The following is a 24211-nucleotide window of genomic DNA, read 5'->3' as shown; positions in this document are numbered from 1 at the left end:
CTCTAAGGGTCAGAACACTTTTGATACTGAAAGTTCTCCCCAGTTTATACTTTTAAATTCAGTTGAGAAGGGATTTAACCAGGCTTAAATGAACTAGGTGTAACCCCCAAACTAGCCACAGGATTGTCTTGAGCACTTGCACTCCAAGAAAGGCACTGATACTCCTCGTGCTGTGGCTGTGGAGCTGGATGGGAGTGCTGCTTGGTTGGAAGGAGATGTGAAGTCTTCAAAACACCCACCAGCTCAGGAGTATCTCCCTAGGGCTGAATAGCCCTCAGCAAGCCCTCCCATTTATCACCCAGAAGCAATTGGCATGTGTTATCCAGCCCTGCTTACAGTAACATATCTCAAATCATAAAAAAAAAAAAAAAAAAAAAAAAAAAAAAAGGTGGGAAGTTTTCTGAACTAAATGAGCAACTCTTTGAGTTTTAGTATCACCTACCAGATGGGTTTCTTTCCCAGCCAGACACACACTGATATGTTGCCCTATTAGAGGCAGTGGGTGGGAGGAATGTTTTTTCCCCCATTGTTGCTAATCTGCTGTGGTTTGATCATGATGCAGCACAAGGGTAATAGCTTTTGAGCACAGCCCTCTACTTTCTGCTGCTGAGGATCAAATGGACATCACACTGTACTGCTGCAGGGGGACTGGCAGGTTTTTACATATCTCAGCAAAGGTGAAAAAATCCTGAAAATCCTTCAGATTGGTCCCAGGGAGGCTACATTTTCAGGAAGAGATATGAGGAGTGCACACAGGAAACATATTATGCACATGATGAGCTTGTGCAGGCACCTCCTGCGTAATGCTTCCCAAAAGTGCCACTTAGTTATTTTTAGGTAATGTAGGAAGTTTGTACAAGCCAAACACTGTAACACCATTTTCTTATTGCTGCTGTAAAGCTAAGCCTGTGCTGGCTTTAAAATAGCTCACATGGACAGGGTAAGCTACATTTTCTGGAAAAAAAATAGCAAATTTTAGTTTTCAGGAACACTGTGCCTAATCCTCTCTTGGGTCAAACACTCACTTCAGTGATAATGACAGCAACTTCCTTCTTCATGTATACAACACATTTTAAGTGCTACTATTAGGAACCTTTCAAAAAAAAAAAAAAAAAAAGACAAAGATGAACTACTTTGCAATCATCCATACCTCACTGTTCACTTCTAGTATAATGGCACAGATCCCACTAATTCCTATAGCACACAGGTACCTGTGTACTAACTAGGCATTGTAAAGAGCTTCAGTGATTTGCTCTGAATAAGCAGAACCTTCTATTGTGTTAACAGTTTAACAGACGTCTAGGAGAATGCTAGGAAGGTAGAGCAGTGGTTGAGTTATCCCTGTGTTGTGGTTCTGCTCGAGTGGGCAGCCGAGCTCCACCACAGCCACTCTCTCACTCCCCCTCCTCAAAAAGGAATGGGGAGAAAATACGTGAAAAGGGCTCAAGGGTTGAAATACGGACGAGAAAATCACGCAATAATTATTGTAATGGGCAAAACAGATTCAGCATAAGAAGATAGCAAGATTTATTGCTCATTACTAACAAGCTAGAGAAGTGAGAAACAAAGGAAAGAAACCAAAAGCACCTTCCCCCCCCCATCCACCCTCTTCCACCTCCTCCCCCTGAGCGGCACAGGGGAACGGGGGAATAGGGGTTATGGTCAGTCTACAGCACTTCTTCTCTGCTGCTCCTTCTCGGTCACTCTCGTCCCCTGTGCTGTGGGGTCCCACCCACGGGATGCAGTCCTTGATGAACTGATGTTCATCAAGGCACAGGAGAGATCTGAAAGGAGAGATCTGTTCATCAGTCCCTGATGAAGCCCAGCATGGGCTTCCCACAGGCAGCAGCTCTTCCAGAACTGCTCCAGATATGGGTCCGTACCACAGGGTCCATCCCTCAGGAGAAAACTGCTCCAACCTGGCTCCCCTACGGGCAGCAGCTCCTGCCAGGTCACCTGCTCCTGCGTGGTCTCCTCTCCACGGGCTACAGGTCTGGCCCGGAATCTGCTCCGGCAGGGGTCTTCCACAGGCGGCAGCCTCCGTCGGTGCAGGGCCACCTGCTCCACTGTGGTCTCCTCCACGGGCTGCAGCGTGGAACTCTGCTCCACCGTGGTACTCCATGGGCTGCAGGGGGACATCCTTTCCACCCCTTGCCTCTGTTAAAAGCATATTTAAGATTACTCACAGTATACTCTTACTTTACAATTATCACAACAACCTTCACAAACTTCACTTAAATGAAAAAGAAAGAAAACGAAAAAGAAAACGAAAAAGAAAACGAAAACGAAAACAAAAGAAAAAGAAAAAGAAAAAGAAAAAGAAAAAGAAAAAGAAAAAGAAAAAGAAAAAGAAAAAGAAAAAGAAAAAGAAAAAGAAAAAGAAAAAGAAAAAGAAAAAGAAAAAGAAAAAGAAAAAGAAAAAGAAAAAGAAAAAGAAAAAGAAAAAGAATTCACCACACCAAAATAAACATAACATCATCACAGCACCGACAACGTGTCCAATCAACCCCAGCTGCTAACTGAGCATCCTGTGAGAGCACCCTGCCCAGACCGTGCTGTATCAGTAGGCAGAGTCCCAACAGATGAAATTGATTCAAATTCTCTTTCACTTTCCTTTAGGTTTTCTTTAGAAATGGAGCCATGGCAGGTTAACTGCAAGTGCATTTTAAACTGGTGGTTATTAACATATAGACAGTACTAATGTGGTTTATGATCCATAAACTACTGCTGGAAAAAGATACTGAAGGCCCTAGGTACCTTTGGAATGGCATTTGGGGTAGGCTAATAATCACTCTCCAGTGAAGACTTTACCCTGACCATGAGAGAAAAGGATCACCCTATTCATTCCCAGAGGTCAGATATACCTAAAAGTGTAAGAACTGTCATATGGGATTAGAAATAGGATGTTTAGCTGTGTACACTGTCTTCAACATTTGCTGTTAGTGATGCACTGAGAAAAAGGACATTTAAAGGGTGATCCTCCCTTCAGTATATCTTTCTAGTACCCAGCAAGGAATTTACTCAGCTGGAGTTTGCACCTGACTCATCCTATTTCTTATACACCAACAGACCTGTCTAGTCCTCTCCAGAGCCCACTGATGCTTTTGATCTCAACAACAGTAAGGAGCAGGAGTTCAGTGATTTTGTGTGTTGTCAAGAAGTTCACCCTTTTGTTGTTTCAAGTCTGCTGTCTCTAGGGCTCAGATTGTACAAAACAGTGAATAATCATTCCCTGTTCACTGCTTGCTTGCCTTTCATGATGCTACAGACCTCCGCCTGTCCCTGATCTTTAATCATTCCATCCACACTATGCTACAACATCAAGGCAGACCATCACTAGACACAAATACTCACAATCTGGGGTCTACAGGAGCATATGATTCCTGTGTCTGTCATTGTGCAATGGTGCCAAATGCACAGAAGTGGTGCAGCTCCCTTCTGAAAGCACAGAACTCTTCTCAGTGCCAGCAGAAAGACCTGATGATGATGGTCCCCAACATAAGGATCTCAGAAACAGCAAAAATCATGTGGGATGAGTCCCCGCCCATGATTCAGTGTTTAGAAGTATGTTTGGTTATGAGCCTTTTGGTCAAGTCCCTTCTCAGATTGCACAGTTGAGATGTAGCAAGGACCATGGTTCCCAGAATGCAGGGAACACCCTCCTCCAGCAAGAAAAGCTATCTCACACCAGCTGACATAAGAGAACCAAACCCCCTGGTTTCATGTTGAAAACTGTATCTATTACCCCCTTTCCGATCTCTCCTGTGCTTAAAGCTAAGCTCTAGTCTGGTCCAGATTCATGCGTGTACTTAAATCCATTTCTGCTTGGAGCTGCCCATGTTTTTTGCTGCACATGCTCGTTTGCCAACTTGGACATAGGATATCAGAGTGTGAGCATCATCTAAGTCAGGCTATTTGAATAATTTCCCTAATTGGTGAGAGTTTTACTAGAGATGCATGGATTTCATAGTTATTTCAGACAATAATGTGATCAAAGTAGAGTATCTTCATTTTATTTATTCAAAAATGACCTCTCCTCCTTCCCTTCCTGCTCCCCTTATCTTACATATTACCAGTAGCATGGACAGTGTGGAAAATAGGATACATGTATATATCCCAGATTTGATATGGCATATAAATCAGAGGCCAGGGGTGGGCATTGTTTCTAAATACTGGCATCTAGACAAAAGTAGTTGTCCGTGCACCCTCAGTAGCTCATTTTCAGTATCTGACTATGGTGGACAAACTGCCAACTTGTGGCTGGAACAGCCACAGGCAATGGCAAACACCTTTCAAAAATATTCAGTCTCCAGTCCAACTCAGCAAAATACTGTACTTTTTGTGCATAGGCAATGTTTTCCTTCACAGAGTGGTGTTACACACCAGTAAATCCTAGCAATATCGTTTTAAGCAGCCTGAGCCCTGTGAGCTGGTGAGGAGGGCTACAGCTGCAACAGAGAGATCAGAGCTGGTTTCCCTTAAGTAGACTTACATAATGACTTCTTTCATGAAGATTTTAAAATATATGTCTGTGTGCTTGCATCTAAGAGAGGAAGGAATGATTTCTGTTGTTATCTACAAGTTTATTATTCTAAAGTCAATAATATAAACCTAGAAATCCCCAGCAGAAGAGTTCCCGAAGCTCTGTCATGGATTCAATATGTGTATGAAAATGTCATCTTGCCTGCAAAAGGAAAGCTGCCCTACATCACTTTTGATGTAGTAGCTGACCTTGGACAAAAGTATCGTGGCTCTGTCTCCCAGGTTCATACCTACTGCTTCTGATTTAAAATTTTTCACTTTCAAGTATGCCAGGAATTATGGAGGTCAGTTCTTTTAACCTCTGCAGTTAATGTAATGTAGATGAACAGCAAAAACATGCTCTAGGTAAGCAGGTCAAACAAGGGCTAGACATTAAAATGCAGAACACAAGAAAATAAAAATTAAATCCTACCTGTATTGTGGAACATGCATTGGTAGCAATCTTGTGTTTGCTAAACATTTCTAACAGCAGTAACTTGCTGTTTCAGACAAATAGGTTGAATCAGAATTTTGCTGTGCTACAGAGACTGCAAATTCTTTCTTTCAACATCAGAGCTTATCAATAATGTACTGCCCCTTGTGATTCAAAATTAAAGATGCCAGCCAGAGTGAAGATGCCACCTACTACCTCTTCTTTCCCATCCTCCCTGGAAGTTGGCTTGGCAGCAGAATAACCTTCAACAGGAACAATATTATCTCTTCAAATGTAGCGTGGAGTATCGGATGGCTAGTTCTGTAGAGCCCTTATGACCCAGAGACATAGGCAGTGTCATTATTAGTGATGCATTATAGTTCTGAAATGCTCTTGATGATGCAGACTCTCTAGGTTAACTCTACTGTGCATAATGACCAAAAGGAGAAAAACATGAAAGAGCAGACAGAAGATTGAGGAATAGTGCATAAATAAATACATTTCACTAACTGCTTTCTTCTCTCCTATTCAATTACTGAAGCAAATACAAGACTGCAATGTCTCCTCTTGCTTGTAAAACTGCAAAATCAATGAATAAACTTATCTGAGGACATTTTACAGTGCAGAATTATTTTTTGAGATCTTACACAATAGGTTAGAATCTATTGCCCCAAAAAAATTGTAATATTTTTCTTTCTCCTTTTTTGTTAACTCTGCCCCCTTACAATTTTATTATTCTCCAACCTTTCATCATTGGAGAACCATATTTTATTATAATTACTTCCAAATGTGTAGAGAATGTGTTTGGAGAACTCAAGAGCAAAGACATTACAAGAGATAACAGGGCTGAAAATGATCCACAGTTTTGCATTTTCCCCATGTGTATCCTCCGACTTACCCCTTTCCTTTTAGTGCTCTTCATTTCTAAAATTGCTTGTGATTGTTCTATTACAGCTGCTTACTGTATTTATCTTATGTAGTTTGGTGTCATTTGCCTGCTTTGTCTGATTTTCACAATAGAAGTCCATGTGCCACCATTAGAGAGGTAATCTCATGTCTGCTATACAGAGGTCTCATAAAAGGCACATTTCAAAGACCTCCTATTTCAAAGATACCTGAAAGTATAAAGTAATTTCACTTTGTCCAGCTGCTGCCAGATATCACACAAGTCCATCAGGCTTACAGGCTTTCTAAGGCACTCAGAGTTTCAGCTGCTTCTGTTTTACATGATGCTATGACTTTTGGCCTGTTGCAGCTCCCACTGAAGTCCATGAAGAACTGAGCTCTGTCCTGGTGTTTCAGGATGAGGTCCTTCAGAAATCTTGTTGTCTGTAGGGACACTTGCACGGATTTCCTTCACTGTGATTAGGCCAAGGCACACCATGCATCACCTTCACACATGCTTTATCCTGTCCACCTATCCTGTGCCTAACCTCTAGAAGATTTGTGTTTACATCACGGCATTTTTTCACTGCTTCAGTGCAAACACTCTGCTCACCAAAAGCTGGGCTAAAGAATTTCACAGACAAAAAAGTAATGTTTATTTTATGTTGCCATATTTTGGTGATTAAGGTATGATGCTAAGGTCACACGTTCTTGTTCACAAATTTATGGTGCTCTGACTGTGAAAGAAAAAAGAAAAAAACAGCTGAAAAAAATACAGTAAGAATTACAAATTGAAATAACCCCTGAGTTTTCTTATTCAGTGGTGCATAATCAATACAAATTCTTGTCAATCCTGAATACAGTGTGAAGCACAAGCTATCTTTCTTGTCATGCTTCCTGAGTACAATATCATTATGTACCATAACTGGGTCTGTAAAAACCTGCTAGGTAAGAGGAGAGAGGAGGTGTGTAACACAGAAACAAACTCACTTGCTTCAGAAAAGTGTCTGCTTGAAATATTTCACCTTATGTTTTTTCTAAAAAAAAAAAAAAAAAAAAGAAAAAAGCAAGCAAGCAACCAAAGAGGTGTATTTAGAATGGGTGGAAACAGGAGAAACAGTCAGAGTGGAAAATAAATGGCTGGACGAAGTCACTGCCAAGACAAATAGAGCAAAGTTAAAGCTGGCGTCTCCTTCCCTCTCAGATCAGAACTTCTATAAATAGTGTTGTGAACTCAACGAGAAAAGACCACATTATCCTTGTGTCTTACTTAACCTGACCTTTTAAATGTCTTATTTCCAGTTAGGCTGGTTTAAAGATGTCACATTTTATACGGCTGAATGCCAAGTGATGAAACTTTTCTTTTTCTATTATGTATTTCTTTTTCTTTCCTTCCTCACCTGTCTTCATTCTCTCCCCTTAGCTTTAGAAAGTAAAAATTAACTAGTCACTAAGACCTTAATTTGTCAGTCCGTGTTCTGCCTCAGCAAGGCACTTCAGCACACATATGGAGCTCAGCAAGTAACGTCGGTGAGGCACAGACACAGGCTGGAAGTGCAGTGAGCACCCAAGGGTGTTCAGGAAAGGGAGCCAAAAGCCTCAGCCCTGCAAATGGGCTCTCACACATGCAGTCATGCCAGGATTTTTATTCAGGTCCAAGCAGTGAGCTGCTCTCTGTGGAATGATTTGCATGAGTGCAGCCTTATCACTCTGATGAGAAAAAGTCTTTTGATAAAAGTGCAACTCATCAGGACACAAAGGAGGTTTTTAATTATGATGGTTGGTTCCACATAATTCTCTGCAGGCCCCTGTGCATCTGTCAGCACAGCCTAATACTGGGCTGCAGCAAAGACACGCTGCTCCAACAGAAGCTCCTTGAGGCGTAGACGACTGTTCACCTCTTGTATCTTTGCAGCCAGCTTGTACATCGGGGTAGAGAGGAAGCTGAACATGGCCATGGCCCTGCAGAAAGAGGAAAGAGGATTCTCTGTCCTCTAAGGACCTCCCCTGTACTTGGGACTCACACATCCTGCACAGGTGGCATGCTCGTGTCTGACAACAAAACATGGAAAAGGCTCCGCGAGCAATGCTGGTTGGAATACAGCAGGCAACCAGGCAGTGCTCTGAAAGGGATCAGGTGCATCGCTCCAGGGATGGGTTGCTTCACGGGTTGATTAAATTCATGTTTACTTCCCCAACTTGGTCTCTGCCCCAAGCAAGGCACAGGAGGGCTGAAGGATGCATCAGAGATGCAATACGTTTAAACAAAATCATCAGAAATGACAGAAATGTTCTATGACACTTATTTAGATATAAGCACATTTTCTGTCTCATTCAGGACATCAGTGAGATGAATCTCCATTCTCAGTCATACATCTGCTGTAGCAAAGAGCAGCACAAACACTGCACAAGGGAAGTTTAGAGCAGTGTGATTCATTGTCACAACAGCAGGAGAGTGCTCCCCCCACAGCTCCCCATTGTCATTTCATCCCCTTCCCCCATCACCGTAGTGCTTCCTAGCAGTCACTCTCTCCCATTGCTTTCTTTGACATAAATCATCTTTTACAACAGTAATCACTCCCGTCATGATGCTCTGGCTTCTCCTACTCTGATTTAGATTTACCTAGATTTTTTGCAATATTAGTTGTTGCTGATGCAGGAGCTAAGAGTATCTGCAATTGAACTTGACAGAAAGATTCTCACTTATTAAACTGGAATCCAAGGCCAGATCAAATTATTGTTTCAAATACTAGGAATGTCTTTCTGATCATTTTTTTAAGCTGGATTTGTGATGTTAGCAACAAAAGAACCTATGGTGTGAGTAGAACTGGTCAATGTATTCATAGCAAATAAATTATTCAATGCATTTACCCATTTTTCTATTTGTGATTCATTTGTGAATCATTTCTGATTTCTAATAATGTGTTCATAAGTATTCGCACACATGGATTATACAAAAAAAAAAAAAAAAAAAAAAAAAAAAAAAAAAAAAGCCTGAGGGAGCTTTGCAAACTATTCACTTTTCACTATAATTATCCAGTGTGAATAGAGTATTTTATTTAAATCACATGGCATCAAGGCATCAGTTATACTTTATCTTTGAGTGATGTAATCTTTTTTAAACAGGAGGCTATTGACTAACAGAAGTAGGACCTTAGGAACAAATAATCATTCAGGACATGCAGAGAATCTGTGCTATGACAAGGAAACCAGCCAAAAAGAGGACAAGCAAGGATATCTATCATTAACTTCTTTTTTCTTTTTTGGCTATTTTTCCAGCCCCAGGCATGATGTCAGCTGCTCTGATGACAACTGTAATGTGAGGTTTTTTCTTTCTTTACTGACAGGTACCAGCAGTGCAGAAGTAAAGGAAAATCGAAACATTGGGAACCTGGAGGATCATCCAATACCCTCTAATGAGAGGGCAAGAGGGGGAACACCTAGCAGTAAGAGGAAAAGACCCTTAGAGGATGGCAATAATGGCCATTTCTGCAAACTCCAACTCATCTGGAAGAAAGTCTCATGGTCAGTGACACCAAAGAATGCTCTGGTCCAGCTACATGAACTTAAACCAGGTTTACAATACAAAATGGTTTCCCAGACAGGTCCAGTACACGCTCCAGTCTTTGCTGTTGCTGTGGAAGTAAATGGACTTACATTTGAAGGCACAGGGCCCACGAAAAAGAAAGCCAAAATGCGTGCTGCAGAGCTAGCTCTGAAGTCATTTGTCCAGTTCCCCAACGCCTGCCAAGCTCACTTTGCCATGGGGAACTGCATCAACCCATCCACGGACTTTACTTCTGATCAGGCAGACTTCCCAGATACTCTGTTCAAGGAGTTCGAACCATCCACACACAGCGAGGACTTTTCAGTCTATAACCCGGTTAATAACGAATTGCTTTCCACCGCTTATCGCCACGGGCGCTTACTCTGCCATACGTTGGACCTAATGGGCCACAGTAAGCAAAACAGGCACAAGATGGCTTCCAAAGCGGAGAGCGAGAAGAACCCGGTGGTGCTGCTAAATGAGCTGCGGTCAGGCCTGCGGTATGTCTGCCTGTCAGAGACCGTGGAGAAGCAGCACATCAAGAGCTTTGTGATGGCGGTGCGAGTGGACGGGAGAACATTTGAAGGCTCAGGACGTAGCAAGAAGCTGGCCAAGGGCCAAGCAGCGCAGGCTGCGCTGCAGGCCCTCTTTAACATTCGGCTGCCCAGCCACATTCCCAGCAGGAGTAAATGTCACCATTTGCCACAGGTGAGAGCTCCTGAGTAGCCACCACCACGTTGGAGGAACTCTTTCAATTAGTGCGATCGGTGTCGCTGTTCCTGCTGTTGTCCTATCAGATGGCTCCTCTGATGAGCCGTGCCACAAAATAGCTCCTTTTTCATAGAAAAAAAAAAGTGTTTATCACAGGCAAAAGCTTAAAAATCATATCCGAAATCTTTGGGCACAATTTGCTGGCCCTTTCCATATGAGGCATAGATGGGAGGGCAGAAGGTAGGGCAAAATGTCAATGTTAGGTAGAGAGAATGGTAACACTGACACATGCAGAAAAAGCAGGTCATTTTGTAATGCTGCCTCTTTCTTGATGTGGGTCCATAAACAAAGGGATGTCCCATATTCTCCTTTGAGAGTTATTTTTTGCTGTGGACAGCACCATCCAGAGGAGATAGCAATGACACGGAATGTGCCTTTGTTAGAGCAAACTCTCCTGACAATTCTGTCACTAGAAAAATTAAGAATTTTTGTTTTTTATAGTCTTACATTTTTTGTTTTGCCCCCAGTCCCTTCCCCTTTTTCTTTTTTTCTTTTTTTTTTTTTTTTTCCCAGATATGCCTCTAACAGGGAATGGTGAAAGCTCTGAAATTTTCCTGGAATAAATGTAGATATTCCTGCTGTAATCATACAGAAAATACAGATCAGAGGTACATCCTTAGGACATCAAAATTTCATAGTTGGTTATATGCCAAAGGCTATCTTAGCATTACTCAGACTTGTGTCAATTTTCTAGGTTCAAAGGAAGCCAGGATTTGCAGACACTGAGAAGCATTACATGGGCTCAAGTGATTTCTTGGTTTGTTTCCACTATCATAAAAGGTTTGATCCACCAGCACCAGGAGGTGATCTACCACCACAAAGCTCCCTTTCTGAAGGGAGTTGTTAATGTCCAGGATTTATTGCAAAGCACTGGGAGCTCTAAGAATTATTCTGCTGCTGGCTTGCTGTGAGACCCTAGGCAAGTCATTTAAATCCAATATTCCTGTAATAAAAAATGGGCATATTATATGAAAGAACACTTTAAGATCCTTAAGTAGTGTGTAAATGCAAATTGTTAGTAGCAATTTCCATTAACGTTAGTAAAGATGTTCATTAGCAAGACCGAGTTTGATAGGAAATGAATTCTTTATGTGACATGATTGCCTACAGAACCCAGGAATTTTATCTGGTGACCCAGAATTTTCCTTCCTGTGTTTCCAAAAAGGAAACATGAGAAATGTGAGGAATTCTAAAATACATCATAATCTTCCACCTCTTTCCCTTTAATTCTGGTTTATAAACTCCATACACAAGCGGGATATTAACATAATTTAAGAACAGCAGTGATCTTCACAGACTGCTTTGCAGGCATTTTGGAGGCTTTGGCCAACCTGGCATTTCTATCCTCCTAGTACTCCTCTGAAGTATGGATGAGATTTAATTGAGAACTCCATGCTGTCTCCTATCTTAATTAGTTCTGGTAAAAAAAAAAAAAAAAAAAAAAAAAGTGATTTCTTTTGAGGAACATGTCTGTCCTTCCCCATGGAAACCTAGCAATTGGATATAAAAAGGAATCTCTGTTCGTGTCCTACTGTCTGCTTTACTGCCCTCAGTGAACTTCGCTGGGTGGATCAGCAGGTAAATACCATGCCTTCATCAACAGATAACTTGGTATCTCATATTCTGAAACTGCATGACAAGTACGACTATTTTGATTCCTTATCTCTCAAGTATTTCCCGGTTGTTTGGCTTCTTGATATCTTCCATTCACATATCACATCTTACCTGGATCCCAGATTGTTCACTGTACAATACATTCTTCATCGTGTATTCTCTCTCTCTTTTTTTAAGGCTTTTTCTGACCTCCTTACCTTCGTTTTCTCACTGTTCTGGAAGTATAAATGTCAGTGAAAAGGTGTCATCAAACTTTCTCTGTCAGTATTTTTAAATGGTTATGTTTTGTCCAACTAAAAGATTAGTCAGGCACTTTTAATGCCAGCAGTCAGCATATTCGTTGAGAGAGAAGCCTTAACACTGATTTCTTCTGACTTCCTTACTAACTTTTTCCATCAACAGACACAGTGTCCATGACACAAAACCTGAGTTTGTAATAGTCGGTTATGTTGTAACCCATCTTCCACTGACACCAGCAAATGTATTTCCATTGACTTCCTTAGGCACTAAATACGGAAGCGTATCTACTTGTTCCAGCTGTGTTATGCAGCATCTCATCAAGTGGCTCTTTGCTCGCTGCTCCGGTCAGTCCATCTGGCTGTTTTGTCAGTCGAAGCAGTGGTAACTGTATTGGAAAGAGTGTTGTTCTCATTGAGCTGTGGTCAGAACCAGATGACTTGAAAGTTGTTTCAGCTCCTTCCTATCTCTCTGATCTTCTGTGAAACACATTTTCAAGGACACATTTCAAGCCACATTTTCAAAGCTATGCCTACTTTTCATTTAGTAAGTTCAGCTTGTTTTGTGTCCAAATCTATTTAAAAGCATGAAAGCACTCTGAAACTCAAACAGCTTAGGGACAGAATTTGAAATATTAGGGATTTTTAATTTCTTCACAGAACAAGGAGTAACCATTCTCCTATGCAGCCACCACTATTATTTTTTTTTTCTTTGTGTGTGTGTGTTCCATCTTATTTTTCAGGATATCCAGTGAGGACAGACAAACTAGATCAGTTTCACCCATATTCTGAATATTTTGTAGAATACAGGCAGATGTTTATCTCTGTGGTTGTCCTTCCCAAGGAATATTATGCCTCTGTGTGTCTCTGCTCCTGTTCCCATTTCTCAGTGGCTATAAACAGGAGGCCATAATTTGGCCTTTCCTGATTATAGCCTGACTGGAAACAGGAAAAGCCCAAAACCTCATAACACTGGTAGCCCAGCTGTGCTGAACTTACGGATTTGACTTGGTCCAAGGAAGTGTCAAAAATTTCACAGGTTCTTATCAGCTGGAACTCCAACCGTCGACATTTGTGCCTGGCTCATCAAGGCTCCCAGGGGACTTGGTGTTCCTCAGCCTGGCCCTCAGGCATGCTCTCAGCCTGACAGCCACTTTCCCTGCTGACCAAGGGAGATTCAAGGCAAAATGTAAAGAAAGGCACTGTTTTCTCCAGTCTGTTCTAATAGGTGCTGCCTACACCGTAGGCTTCTTGAACCGGCAGGAAATTTGGAGCATAGCTGTAAAGTCCTGCCATATTGATCTCTTCTGATTCAGGCAAAACAAAGAAATGCAAGAACAGCAAAGCCAGAAATAAATGAATTCCCTGGGGCAACTGCAGTCAAACTTGGTTCTTCAGCTGTCTCCCCTGCCCCTCACCTGCCAATGCTGAAAACCCACCATGAAAGTTTGAGCACTTTACACTGCCAGTGTTTTTGTAAAAGAATATCTCTCTGCCTCTGATTTTCTTCTCTGTGATTGTTCCACTATGTGTTTGGCATGACTGCAAGATTATACCCCAAAATAAAAAATACCTCACGTTTTACACCAGGAAAAAAATATATTAACTCAAAATTTAAAGATAATATAATCCAAATTGTGGCTTCTCTGCAGTCCTCAACAGTGTTTTGATCCGTTATTGTGATTCACGTACATGTACAATGGGGTTCCAAGCTCTTGAACATGTATAAGGTGAATAGGAGGTAACTGAGATTATCAAGGGACCATCTGAAATGATCACAAGATTTGTCCATCAATCTGCCAGCAACTGCTCTTCCTCAAACCAGATGTCTTATCTGTGCTAGGCCACCGAAGCACGAAATAAATACTATTGATGGCCTGGGACTGGGCATACCATGTTGATCAGAGTAGCCAAGGAGGAGCCTGGAGAGCTGCTAAACTAATGAAGAACAGCAGAGATAAAGTAAGTCATGAGAATGGGAAGTACAATGCACCACTGTGTGCCTTTTCTAAGTCACTAAATAATTGCTCCTTGTTTCCTGGCATACTTGGTCTGAACTCAAACTGTCCATCAAATAGTATGCGCTTTCTTCAATTATCAGCTTTTATGGAAGTCTGACAATTATTTCTCCTCACATTGTTAGCTAATATTCTTGTAATCCAGAATGGGATGTGACACCGAAGAGAGCTGACCCAGCCAGCCCTAATAAGTCTGCACTGTAGATATCTGTGCTCACGCTCCCAGACTTTCTGAGTGCCCTGCACTCATTTCAGGAGATCAAGGTGACCCCCAACTGCATCTGACCAGTTTACAGATTGTTTTTCTAATCTTACAGTCCGTCTAATCTATCTCACTCAGTCTAAACAGTATTCTTACTGCTGTAGAGCAAAACCATTAATTAATAATAGAGGGGTGCTTGGATTTCAAATGGACCTAAATTAAAAACGAATAGGTGTGAAAATCACATTCACTTGGCTTTGAAATTGCTTAACACTGCTGTTGCTGGTTCTCATCCAGAGCCTTCAGAGCAGTCCTTGCAAATTTATTTATTTAAATGAAGCCTCATTGTGACTTACATTAGTTTCATCAGAAAGATTCAAATTTTTTTTCTCCTTCTGCAAGTAAGGTTAACCATTTGAATCCAGTTAAATCCTTTTTTTCAAAAGTGCCATTTGCAGACCAGAGCAATCTGAGTATTCACATTGCACTGATTGAAGCCTCCTGCCAGCTAACCACAGTATCACCTCAGTGAACAATGTCATGGGAAGAGCAAGCACCACATCAGGGAAAGCCCTGTACCCCATGCCTCTCATCTGCTTCCCTCCAAAAGCTTGTTTCTCTGGGTTGTAAAACACTTCATTTCCATTCAGTATCACTTGTTCCTGCCTCCTTCATTTTATTTCTCTAACTATCCTAATTTGCCAACTTCCTTGCTACCATGCCCTCTCACCTGTGTTGCAATTAAGCCAGTGCTGAGGATGGCAGTGATAGATTTGACTCTGGTGTGGAGGGACAGCACAGAACTAACACTGAGTTTTGAGAAGCTGTTCCAGTGTGTTTATGTGAAGAGCTTTGTCTCATCGAGTGATCAAGTACATTTTTTATAACTGTTTCTGTCTCCTATCATGCAAAGAGAAGCAGCTGATAGGTATGTGTGTAGCTCCTGACAGTGAGATGCAAGAAAGGGAAATGGTGGGGACCAAAGAAATGCCTCTGCAATACAAATATTGTTTGATTTTCAACCATCTGTTTCTGACTCTGCAGGTGGGGGAAGCTGATTTTTATAATCACAGCAACGGGCAGTCAAGACACTTATGGGATTACAGTTTCTTAAGAAAAACAAGAGAAAAAAAATTAGAGGCACAGCGTTAGTGCACTGGATACTGTTATTATTCTCCTGGCTGCTAATAAGATTGCAGTCACTTCTAGGCTCACAGTTGAGGAACTAGGACCATCTCCGCACCCCTCATATACGTCCAACATAAAAGAGGCTTATTGCCCCATAGACATTACAGCAAGAGTCTCAGATGAAGAAATTACCAAGTTTTAATGTATATTAGAAAGATCAAAGGGAGATGTGCTACCTACGCAGAATCAGAAGAAACAAATTAATAGGGTAGAAAGGGCTTTGATCTCTTGCTCTTATGGAATCAACACATAAGTGTAGACACTTTAAGGGGTCTGCACATGAAGTACAGTCATCATTACACAATAGCACATTACTTTGCATCAACAACTGTCTGGCAAGCTGCTGCAGGAACAAGCACCAGAGACAGTGTATGCATCTCCACCCAAACACCACCAAAAGCAGCAGGAGCCTGTCTGTGCCATAGAACGCATTTTGGGAGCCTTCCCATCTACACCTCTCTTTTTTGTTCCTCTGAGGCAGTACCCTGTAACTCAGCTCCCTCCTGCCCATAGAAAATTCCAGCATCACCCCAAAAGGACTCCTCTGCACTTATCTTTAAGTTCTGTGTGATGCAGTGTGCTCAGGGCTTTCGGAGTACCTGAATTCTGCTAAACCTAATGCTTCTGACAGAAAGTACACTGCTCACCTAACTAATAATAGTTAGAGCCATAATAATGGTGAAAATTAGTTAATGAATGGCTGATCTCCATTTACAAAAGTGAAAAACTGATTTTAATATCTTCAAGAAAAAAAAAATCTTTGAGGCATAAAGGCATTTTTCTCAAGTGTTTATTTATATAAATTTAAGTTTATAAACAACCTAAATCCCTTCTTCCTCTGAAAAAGGGAACAATAAAAACATGCCATTTTCCTTTACAAAGAATCTGAGTCCACTGTGATTAACGTGCATTTAGAGTAGGGCGAATCTGATTTAGCCATCTGACTTGGCTGCTGACTGCTCTTTTATTGTAACTACAAATACTTCGTGCCATCAATACTGCCACAGAACCAGTGTTTCATTTCTTCCCTTCACAGCCTAGATTGCTTATTAAATATGGCTAGTGATAGGCAGAAAGGACCCTGCTGGCTCCTGTTATTTACCACAATGAACCAGCTTTGTCTATCCTGGGAGCCGGTGGCATGGATCTGATTTGTCAAGAATTATTATTTGTGCGACATGTTATGGGGAGAGAGTTTATGCAGGGCTCAGGCAATGAGCAGAGCTAGTTAGTACATGAAAGCTGAATCCCAGCGTGGTGTCATCCGCACATAAAACTTCCTCCTAAACCAGATACTCGCACAGCTGGCAGAGTCGCCTTTGTTGCTTTCTGGCTTTGTAACTGAACTAGATACACTTCAAAAAGCTCCCGGCAAGCTGGACCTCATTAAAGCTCCTGCTTCGTCCTGGACTCGCATCCTGACATTGTTTATGATGCTTCATTATTATCTACTTAATACGAGCCATGGTTGTTCTGCTCTGCTAAATGGAGCTGTAATACAAGTGCCCGGAGTGAATTTTTCTTTGGTCGAGTTCCATGCAAAGCCTTCTCTGACCGAGCTGGAGCATTACACTCATGCCAAAACGGCATTGTTTCTCTATTTTTATCTGTAGTCACATCTAGGAAGCCTTAATTATTCAAACAGGTTTCTCGCTCCATGCACGGAGGATCAGAAGCCCGCCACTGCCATCCATTTTACGATGACTACCTCCCTCTTGTGGTGCATGTGCCAGCTGTGTGGCAGGCAGCGCTGCCAGGTGCCGGGGGAAGGCCAGGGAAGAGGGGTGCCTGGGCACCTGTGGAGAGCCTATGATCCTTGGTGATGCTGCTGGGAAGCAAAAAAAAAGAAGCTCACAAAGAAAAGGGTGAGAAAATACAATGGAAAGAGGTCAAGGGTTGGGATAAGGACAGGGAGATCACTCAACAATTCATCACTCACAGGGAAAACAGACCCAATACAGGGAAACTAATATCATGTATTGCCTATCCTAGAACAGTGAGAATAAAAGCAAACAAGAAACACCTTCCCCACTATCCACTTTCTTCTCTCTCCTTCCCCTGAACACTGCAGGGGACTGGGGGCTGTGGTCAGTCCCTGAGGCTTCATCCCTGCTGCTCCCTCACGGCCCCTCTCTGTCCCTGCTCCATGTGGGGTCCCTCCCAGATGCCGTCCTTCCAAAACTGAGCCTGCGGGGGCTGCCCACAGGCAGCAGCTCTTCAAGAACTGCTCCCACACGGCTCCTTCCCACGGGGTCCATCCCCCAGGAGCAAACTGCTCCAGCACGGGTCCCCCACAGGCGGCAGCTCCCCCCAGACTCCCTGCTCCTGCGGGGGCTCTCCATGGGCCGCAGCCTCCTCCAGGCCACATCCACCTGCTCCACCGGAGGCTCCTCCACAGGCTGCATCGTGGAGATCTGCTCCATGTGGGACCCATGGGCTGCAGAGGGACAGCCTGCTCCACTAGGGGCCTCTCCACAGGCTGCAGGGGAACTTGTGCTGCGTGCCTGGAGCACCTCCTGCCCTCCTGCTGCACGCACCTTGGGGGCTGCAGGGCTGGGTCTCACCCCTCTCTCCCAGCTGCTGTAGCACAGCAGTTCTTTTCCCCCCCTTTCTTAACTCTGCTCTCCCAGACTCCCAACCAGCAACAGCCATGGACCAGCTCTAGCCAGTGGCGGGTCCCTTTTGGAGCTATTTGGAACTGGCTCTGATCTGACATAGGGCAGCTGCTGGCCTCTGCTCAGAGAGGCCACCCCTGCAGCCCCCCTGCTACCAAAACCTTGCCATGTAAATGCAGTACAACATTGCACGTGTGTAGTAGTTCAGGATAAAAACAACATTTCTCTTGCCATTTATCTCAGCTAAACTTTTCATGCAGAGTGCTATTGCACACATGCAAACACACCAAATAGGCATATCGTAAAACTCAATACGGAATATAATTAGAACTTAATTTTAGGATTGGTGAGAACAGACACAACAGACTTCAGACTTGTTATAATGGATACAAAATTATACGTTCTTTATATGTTCAGCTATTTATATAACCAAACAAAGCTAGAGAATTGGCTGAAGTTCTTCTAGAAAGTAATACCATTTGCTGTTCATTTAGTGGTTTCTTTATATGAACTCCTCACAAGTGTTTGCTGCTCAGATGGGAGCAAAATTTATGAGCGAGATGTTTGTTTTTTTCCCTTTTTTCACATGCAGCATACATGATGTGAACTTTTGTTAAGATAAAATATTTTTATGAACTCCTGAGAAATAGAAATGATAGAGTAGGTAAATTCTCAGCCTCCTTTTATCACAAAGTTTTATTCAGTGAAAACCATCAATATTCTCTATATCTCATGATACCCATCAGCTTCTTAGGCTGAATTCTAAGAAATATAAAATGATAATGTGTCTGTGAACCTTTCCTCCTCCACCTTAAATACTTCAATATTGCCTTTAGACAAATCATGTTGCTTTTTCATCCTTTTTGGCTTTCTAATTGATAAATCAGTGTTTACTTTCAAGCAAGCTAAGCATTGTTTCCTATTCGCTTTGTGAGCTGGAGAAGACATTTGATATGAAATCACCTAGCCATGATTGCTCTTAACCTACTTGTCATCACATCTACTGCAGGTACGAGTCACGTAATCAGACCTGAATTCAGACAATGGTACCTTAAAATCAGTGCCATGCTGAGATGTCACCCAAATGAACATATGCTACTGAAGCCACACTGATTTGCTGTATAAATTCCTTGTGTGCTGTTTTTATCCTTTATCTACTTCACCTCTAAAAACTAAAGGTCGAAGGAGAGTATTCCTTTAAACAAACAAACTCAAATGAACAAAATGAATGTGTTTCAGTTTCTTCAGAGAAGTAGCCTAGAAGTCCCATGGTTTCTAGGTTTTTCCATTCGTGTCATTTCATTGCTGAGTTCCTATTTTTAGACCATCTTCTCTGAACTGGACATTACTACTCACAGAAATAATTACAATCCACTCCCTTCCCTCCTATGTGGGTCATTGCTTTATTAGGTTAAACACAATGAATAATGCGAGTCTCCAGGGTCTTGCAGGGAGGGTGAAGTCAGAAGCATTGGCTTCATTTCTTGTTTCATAATTAGTTTTTATCCAAACCAACTCTGCCCTATACTTTTAAGGAATAATCCTCTCAGGGATATCAGAGAATAAACTCATTACTCCTGAATCAGCCCCCTCCTTTCTTCCAGTCTCCTTGATACACACAGACAAGTCATTCTAACCCTCTGTGCCTAATGACCCATGTACACTCATAATATGGAACAATAGTTCATAATAGTACCACAATTAAACTGTTAGGGCTTGGTTGTCCTGATCATTGCAGAGAAACTGTGTCCAAGAGAGATGCAGGAATTGAATGTTCTTGTTTAAACCTGATCAAGCTACCCAGAAACCCTCTACAAACCAAGTCAGGAGCCATCAACATGCAGCAGACAAAAAAAAGCAAGCTAGAAAATAAAAGGGAGTAGTGGCTGATAACACAGCAAACATAAAGTCAAGTTCCATGCAGCCTCATAGTCATGGCAGCAGTAAGGGGGCAGATGAGCTGACTGATACACCCCAGAAGACACAAATCAGAGCCACACTAAAGCTTGTGTGCCTGTGTATGAACAATCCAGATTAAAATGGAAATGGCTGTCCTGTGAGCCAAAAGTTAGCTGCCGTACCACTTGGAATAGCAGCATGATTCACCAAAGATGTTTTCCTATAATAATGCTAATAGTGGCTCATAACATGATAACATGAAGAGAAGAGAAATGGCTCATAAGCAACACAATTCTGGAAAACACTTTCACAGATGCTAATGACACTTTGAGCTCTCCTCCCACCAAAAAAAAAAAAAAAAAAAAAAAAAAAAAAAAAAAGGAAGAAAAAAAAAGAATCCCTGGCACGCACATAACTATGGATCATATGGATCATTGAGCTTACAGCTCAGCCCTAGAGTTTTGCTATTCCCAGCCAGGACTGGCAAAACATTACAACACTGTCAAATTTTGCTGCATTTTGGATGGATGTTTTCCCTCAGCATAGGACAACTCAGCATCTTTTCCTTAAATCCACAGAGCATTGCATTATTAGTGTAGCCTGATTGTCGTGACTTTCTGATATTGACTTCTGGTAATAGCCCTGCTCTCCTGGAGCCCATCTCTGGTGCTGGATTACTTGGGGGTTTGCTGGAAGGTTCATTTTAGCATATCATAATATATCTATATTGAGTTACGTGGACATTAGCAGAATGGCAGACATGAGTTCTTAACACAGAGATATCTTTGTCCATTTTGTGCTCATCTTCAAATATATACCTTCTTCAATACCACAGCACGTTTCCTCTGACTATAATTCATGCACATTTTTCTGAGTTACTCTATGGTCTAAGCCAGCAATATTTATTCTGGCAAGTATCTCAGCATGGCTAGAAAAATCTGTGGTTTCTATTTGTCCTTTCTCTAGGCTCTGGCTACTAAGCAGAGAAGATAGCAAGACCTCTTAAAATAAATAAATAAATAACCTTTATTTCTAAAATAAGCCAATTATTTTACTCAAAATTAAAAAAAAAAAAAAAAATGTTTTGAAAGACATTTCACCTTGCCATACAAAGCATCAAATTGAAAGACTTTCCTTGTGTGTGTGTGTGTGTGTGTGTGTGAGAGAGAGAGAGAGAGAGAGAGATTTTTGGTCACAATCATAATAACAGGTGATGCCTCTTGCTTTCCCAGGGTAAGAACCTCCAGCTGTGTGCTTTACAGTTTGCCTTTGAGGGTAATTAGAGTAAAAGAGGGATGAGGCTGCTGCAGTCCCCAAGTTCTGGAGAACACTGGCAGGAGTAAACGAACAGAACAGCACTCCCCGAAACATTGGCAAGCTGCAGTGCATAAATTTTCCTTTTAAATCCTGTATTCATCAAAAAGAAAATAATCTGCCTTTCAGATTTTCTAGTCTTTGATATTTTGAAACCTTTGTCTTTATGAATAGGCAGGAACCTAAAATGAGTTTAGTTTTTCCAAAACTTACATCTTTACCTGCAGCTTCTACTTAGACATTTGTGAACTTGGAGAGATCTTCAGCCCTCCCTCAAAAAAAGAGGGAGAGAGGGAGAGAGAGAGAAGGAAAAACATAAAAGTTCATTGTCCTTTATGTATCAAAAATCAAGCCAACAAGCCAAGCTACAAAGCAAGAGTCCTTGCAGGCAGAGTAGCAGCCTTGTCATGTAAATGAGCTGAAATCAAGCAGATATCTGAGCAAAGCTTCCCTGTGGCAAAACAGGAGGACTTGTGCAAATCAGAGGGATCTGTTGGGGAGCCCTCGATATCCACAGGTCACCAGCTGAACGCCAGTGAGGCTGAACTGATCAGCAGCAGAGAAAGAAACATTGCAAAGACAAGCAGGGAAAAAAAAAAAAAAAAAAAAAAAAAAGGCTTCCAGGCTGCCTTTGACAGAAATTGATCCGAGCAAATTAAACACTCATACTGGTGAGGTTAGCAGCCTTTTTTTTTCTAGCCTTTCAAAATGTAAGCTGTCAGCGGGGAGATGAGAGCAGCTGTTTTGCCTGTTCCCAGCTTCAGACGCGAGGGGAACTTGGTGGGGTCAGGAATAAAAGTTCAAAATGTAGAAATGGCTCTGTCAAGGACCTGGGAGCTGGGTTTGGGGGTAAGGCGCAAAACTTTTACCTTTGGTGGAAAATCAGGAAGAAAAAAAAAAAAAAAAAAAAAAAAAGTCTGGAAGGGAAACTTCATGTTATTTTACAGCCCTGAAGTGAAAGACTACAATCCTACTGATGGGCTGCAAGGTACATACAGCGACATGCTTTGCTGGGAGCTGGGAGCTGTGTTTTGCTGCCCATGCTACATTTTGTGTTCTGGGGACTTATTTCTTTGCACCTATACTTGCTAACATTAGAAATATATTTAAAGTCCTTTATGTGGTTGTGAAATTAATTTGATTAACTGAACCAACATAAACTAAATTTGCTCTGATATATGTGGGCATGGAACCACAAAGCAACGTGGGAAGCTAATGCTGATATACCACATTTCCACAGGCGTAAACCAGAGCAGAATATGAACCTGTGGATTCATAGTGAAGAAAATATCAAACTTACCCCCAAAATATGTTGCAGCTGTTTCTCATTCCACCATGCAGCTGATAAATAGCTAATCTCCATCTCAAGCCTCTCTATTTAAATAGGCACGGTAAAAAGTTTAGCTATCTCTGACTGAACTACTTCAGCTGAATATTCTTAGCTTACTGCTTCTGGCCCCTATTAAATGCAATTCAGATAAACGCTGTTTTCTGCTACTGTTTGTTTTTCTCTTGACACTGTTGGTATCTACTGAAAAATATATTATTTAGCCAGCATAACTAAGCATTGCTAATCCTGGGAGGACAGAGAACTTGCTCTTTGTTAGCTGTTAACAAATAAATTGTTATCTACAGGCACCATTAGAATTGATAATTTTGCAGAGCTGAGACCCCTCCCAAAAAAAGGGGGGGACTACTACATCTTTACCTGTAGCATAGCAGACAAGCGAGAACAGTGAGACACCCTCTTGCTGTCAGTCTGTAACCACTCAGTTTGCTGCATTTTCTGCTTACTTCACTCATCTGTTCACAAGCTGCCCTGACAGTGTCCCATGCAGCTTTCCAAAATCCCCAGCCTTAATCCCCAGTGCTGATTTCCAGTCTCCCTTCTCACCCTCCCATTACAGGGAATGGCCTCCCCCCCTGGTGTGCCTTATCCAGGCTGGGGCTGCAAATAAGAAAGCAGCTGCGAGAACAATTCCATAACATTTTAGGTCAGATGTTAGGTGCCCTGTCCTTGTGATAATTGTTTGCATTAGAGCACATTAACACAACCGCACGTGCAGTAAATTAGCAATGATCTGTGCTGAGGCACAAAATCAAGTGCAATAATACTTCAACTGCATATGAAAAACAGCCATGATCACTATCTAATTAATTAATAACTAGTTACTGATTAAGAGGGGAACATCTGAAGCTAAATGCGTCCTTGACAACACCAACAGGATTGTTTAAACACCGATTGCATTTTACCGTAAGATATATAAGTACAAATAATTGCTTCCACTATATCATGGCATTAGTTCCATGACAGTTCAGCTGATTACTTCAAGGTTTTATCTGTGCTTTGTAGCTGCTGGATCCGTTACCATTTTGCACCTTGCTAGCCGGGAATGAAACACCGCTGTCTGTTTACATGTATTGCATGTAATGTAGCAGGAGAAACAGAATCAATACCGTAGATATATACAGTACCTGCATCACAAAGGTTACTGCGCTCAGAAAATAGCTGATGAAGACTTGAGGTAATGAGCTGAAACATCCTGAAAGTAATTCCTAGCAGCACTAAAGACAATAATATAGCTTCCCATGACATGGGTAATCCTCCGCAGACTGAGGGAAGAGTAATATTTTTTTCTTTTTTTTTTCTGGAAGGGGGTTTTGTGGTCAGCTGAGGGTTTGAGTGAGATATGGGCTATACCTTAGGAGTGAAGAGTGGCTCATAACTCATGAGAGGTGGAAACTAAATGAAGTCCCAGAGGTCATTCTCATTTTATCACCGGGGGAAGTAAGCCCTGTGTATCATTCAGCCTTTTTGTATGTTTAGTTACAGGGATAATTCTGGGTGTAAATAATTGCTGGTTTTTTCTTGTTTGTTTGTTTGTTTTTCTCACTGTGGGTTTCATGGACAAAAATCCTTTAAAACAATTAAAAACAGTTGGCAAGGGACTATTTGCCCCGTGAGTCC

The 24211-nt window shown here is 41.8% G+C and overlaps 1 protein-coding gene across 1 annotated transcript in view; it reads left to right on the top strand.

Annotated features, from left to right (window-relative positions):
- ADARB2 (adenosine deaminase RNA specific B2 (inactive)) overlaps nucleotides 1–24211 on the top strand; it is a 116850-nt gene that overhangs the window by 8471 nt on the left and 84168 nt on the right. The window contains exon 3 of the mRNA XM_032183399.1: nucleotides 9187–10094. Within this exon, the coding sequence (XP_032039290.1) occupies nucleotides 9187–10094 (908 nt within the window). The remainder of the gene's footprint in view (nucleotides 1–9186; nucleotides 10095–24211) is intronic.

Source organism: Aythya fuligula, chromosome 2 (assembly GCF_009819795.1).
Source record: "Aythya fuligula isolate bAytFul2 chromosome 2, bAytFul2.pri, whole genome shotgun sequence".
In the NCBI taxonomy this organism is placed as follows: Eukaryota; Metazoa; Chordata; class Aves; order Anseriformes; family Anatidae; genus Aythya; species Aythya fuligula.
This window is presented reverse-complemented; position numbering and strand designations above follow the sequence as displayed.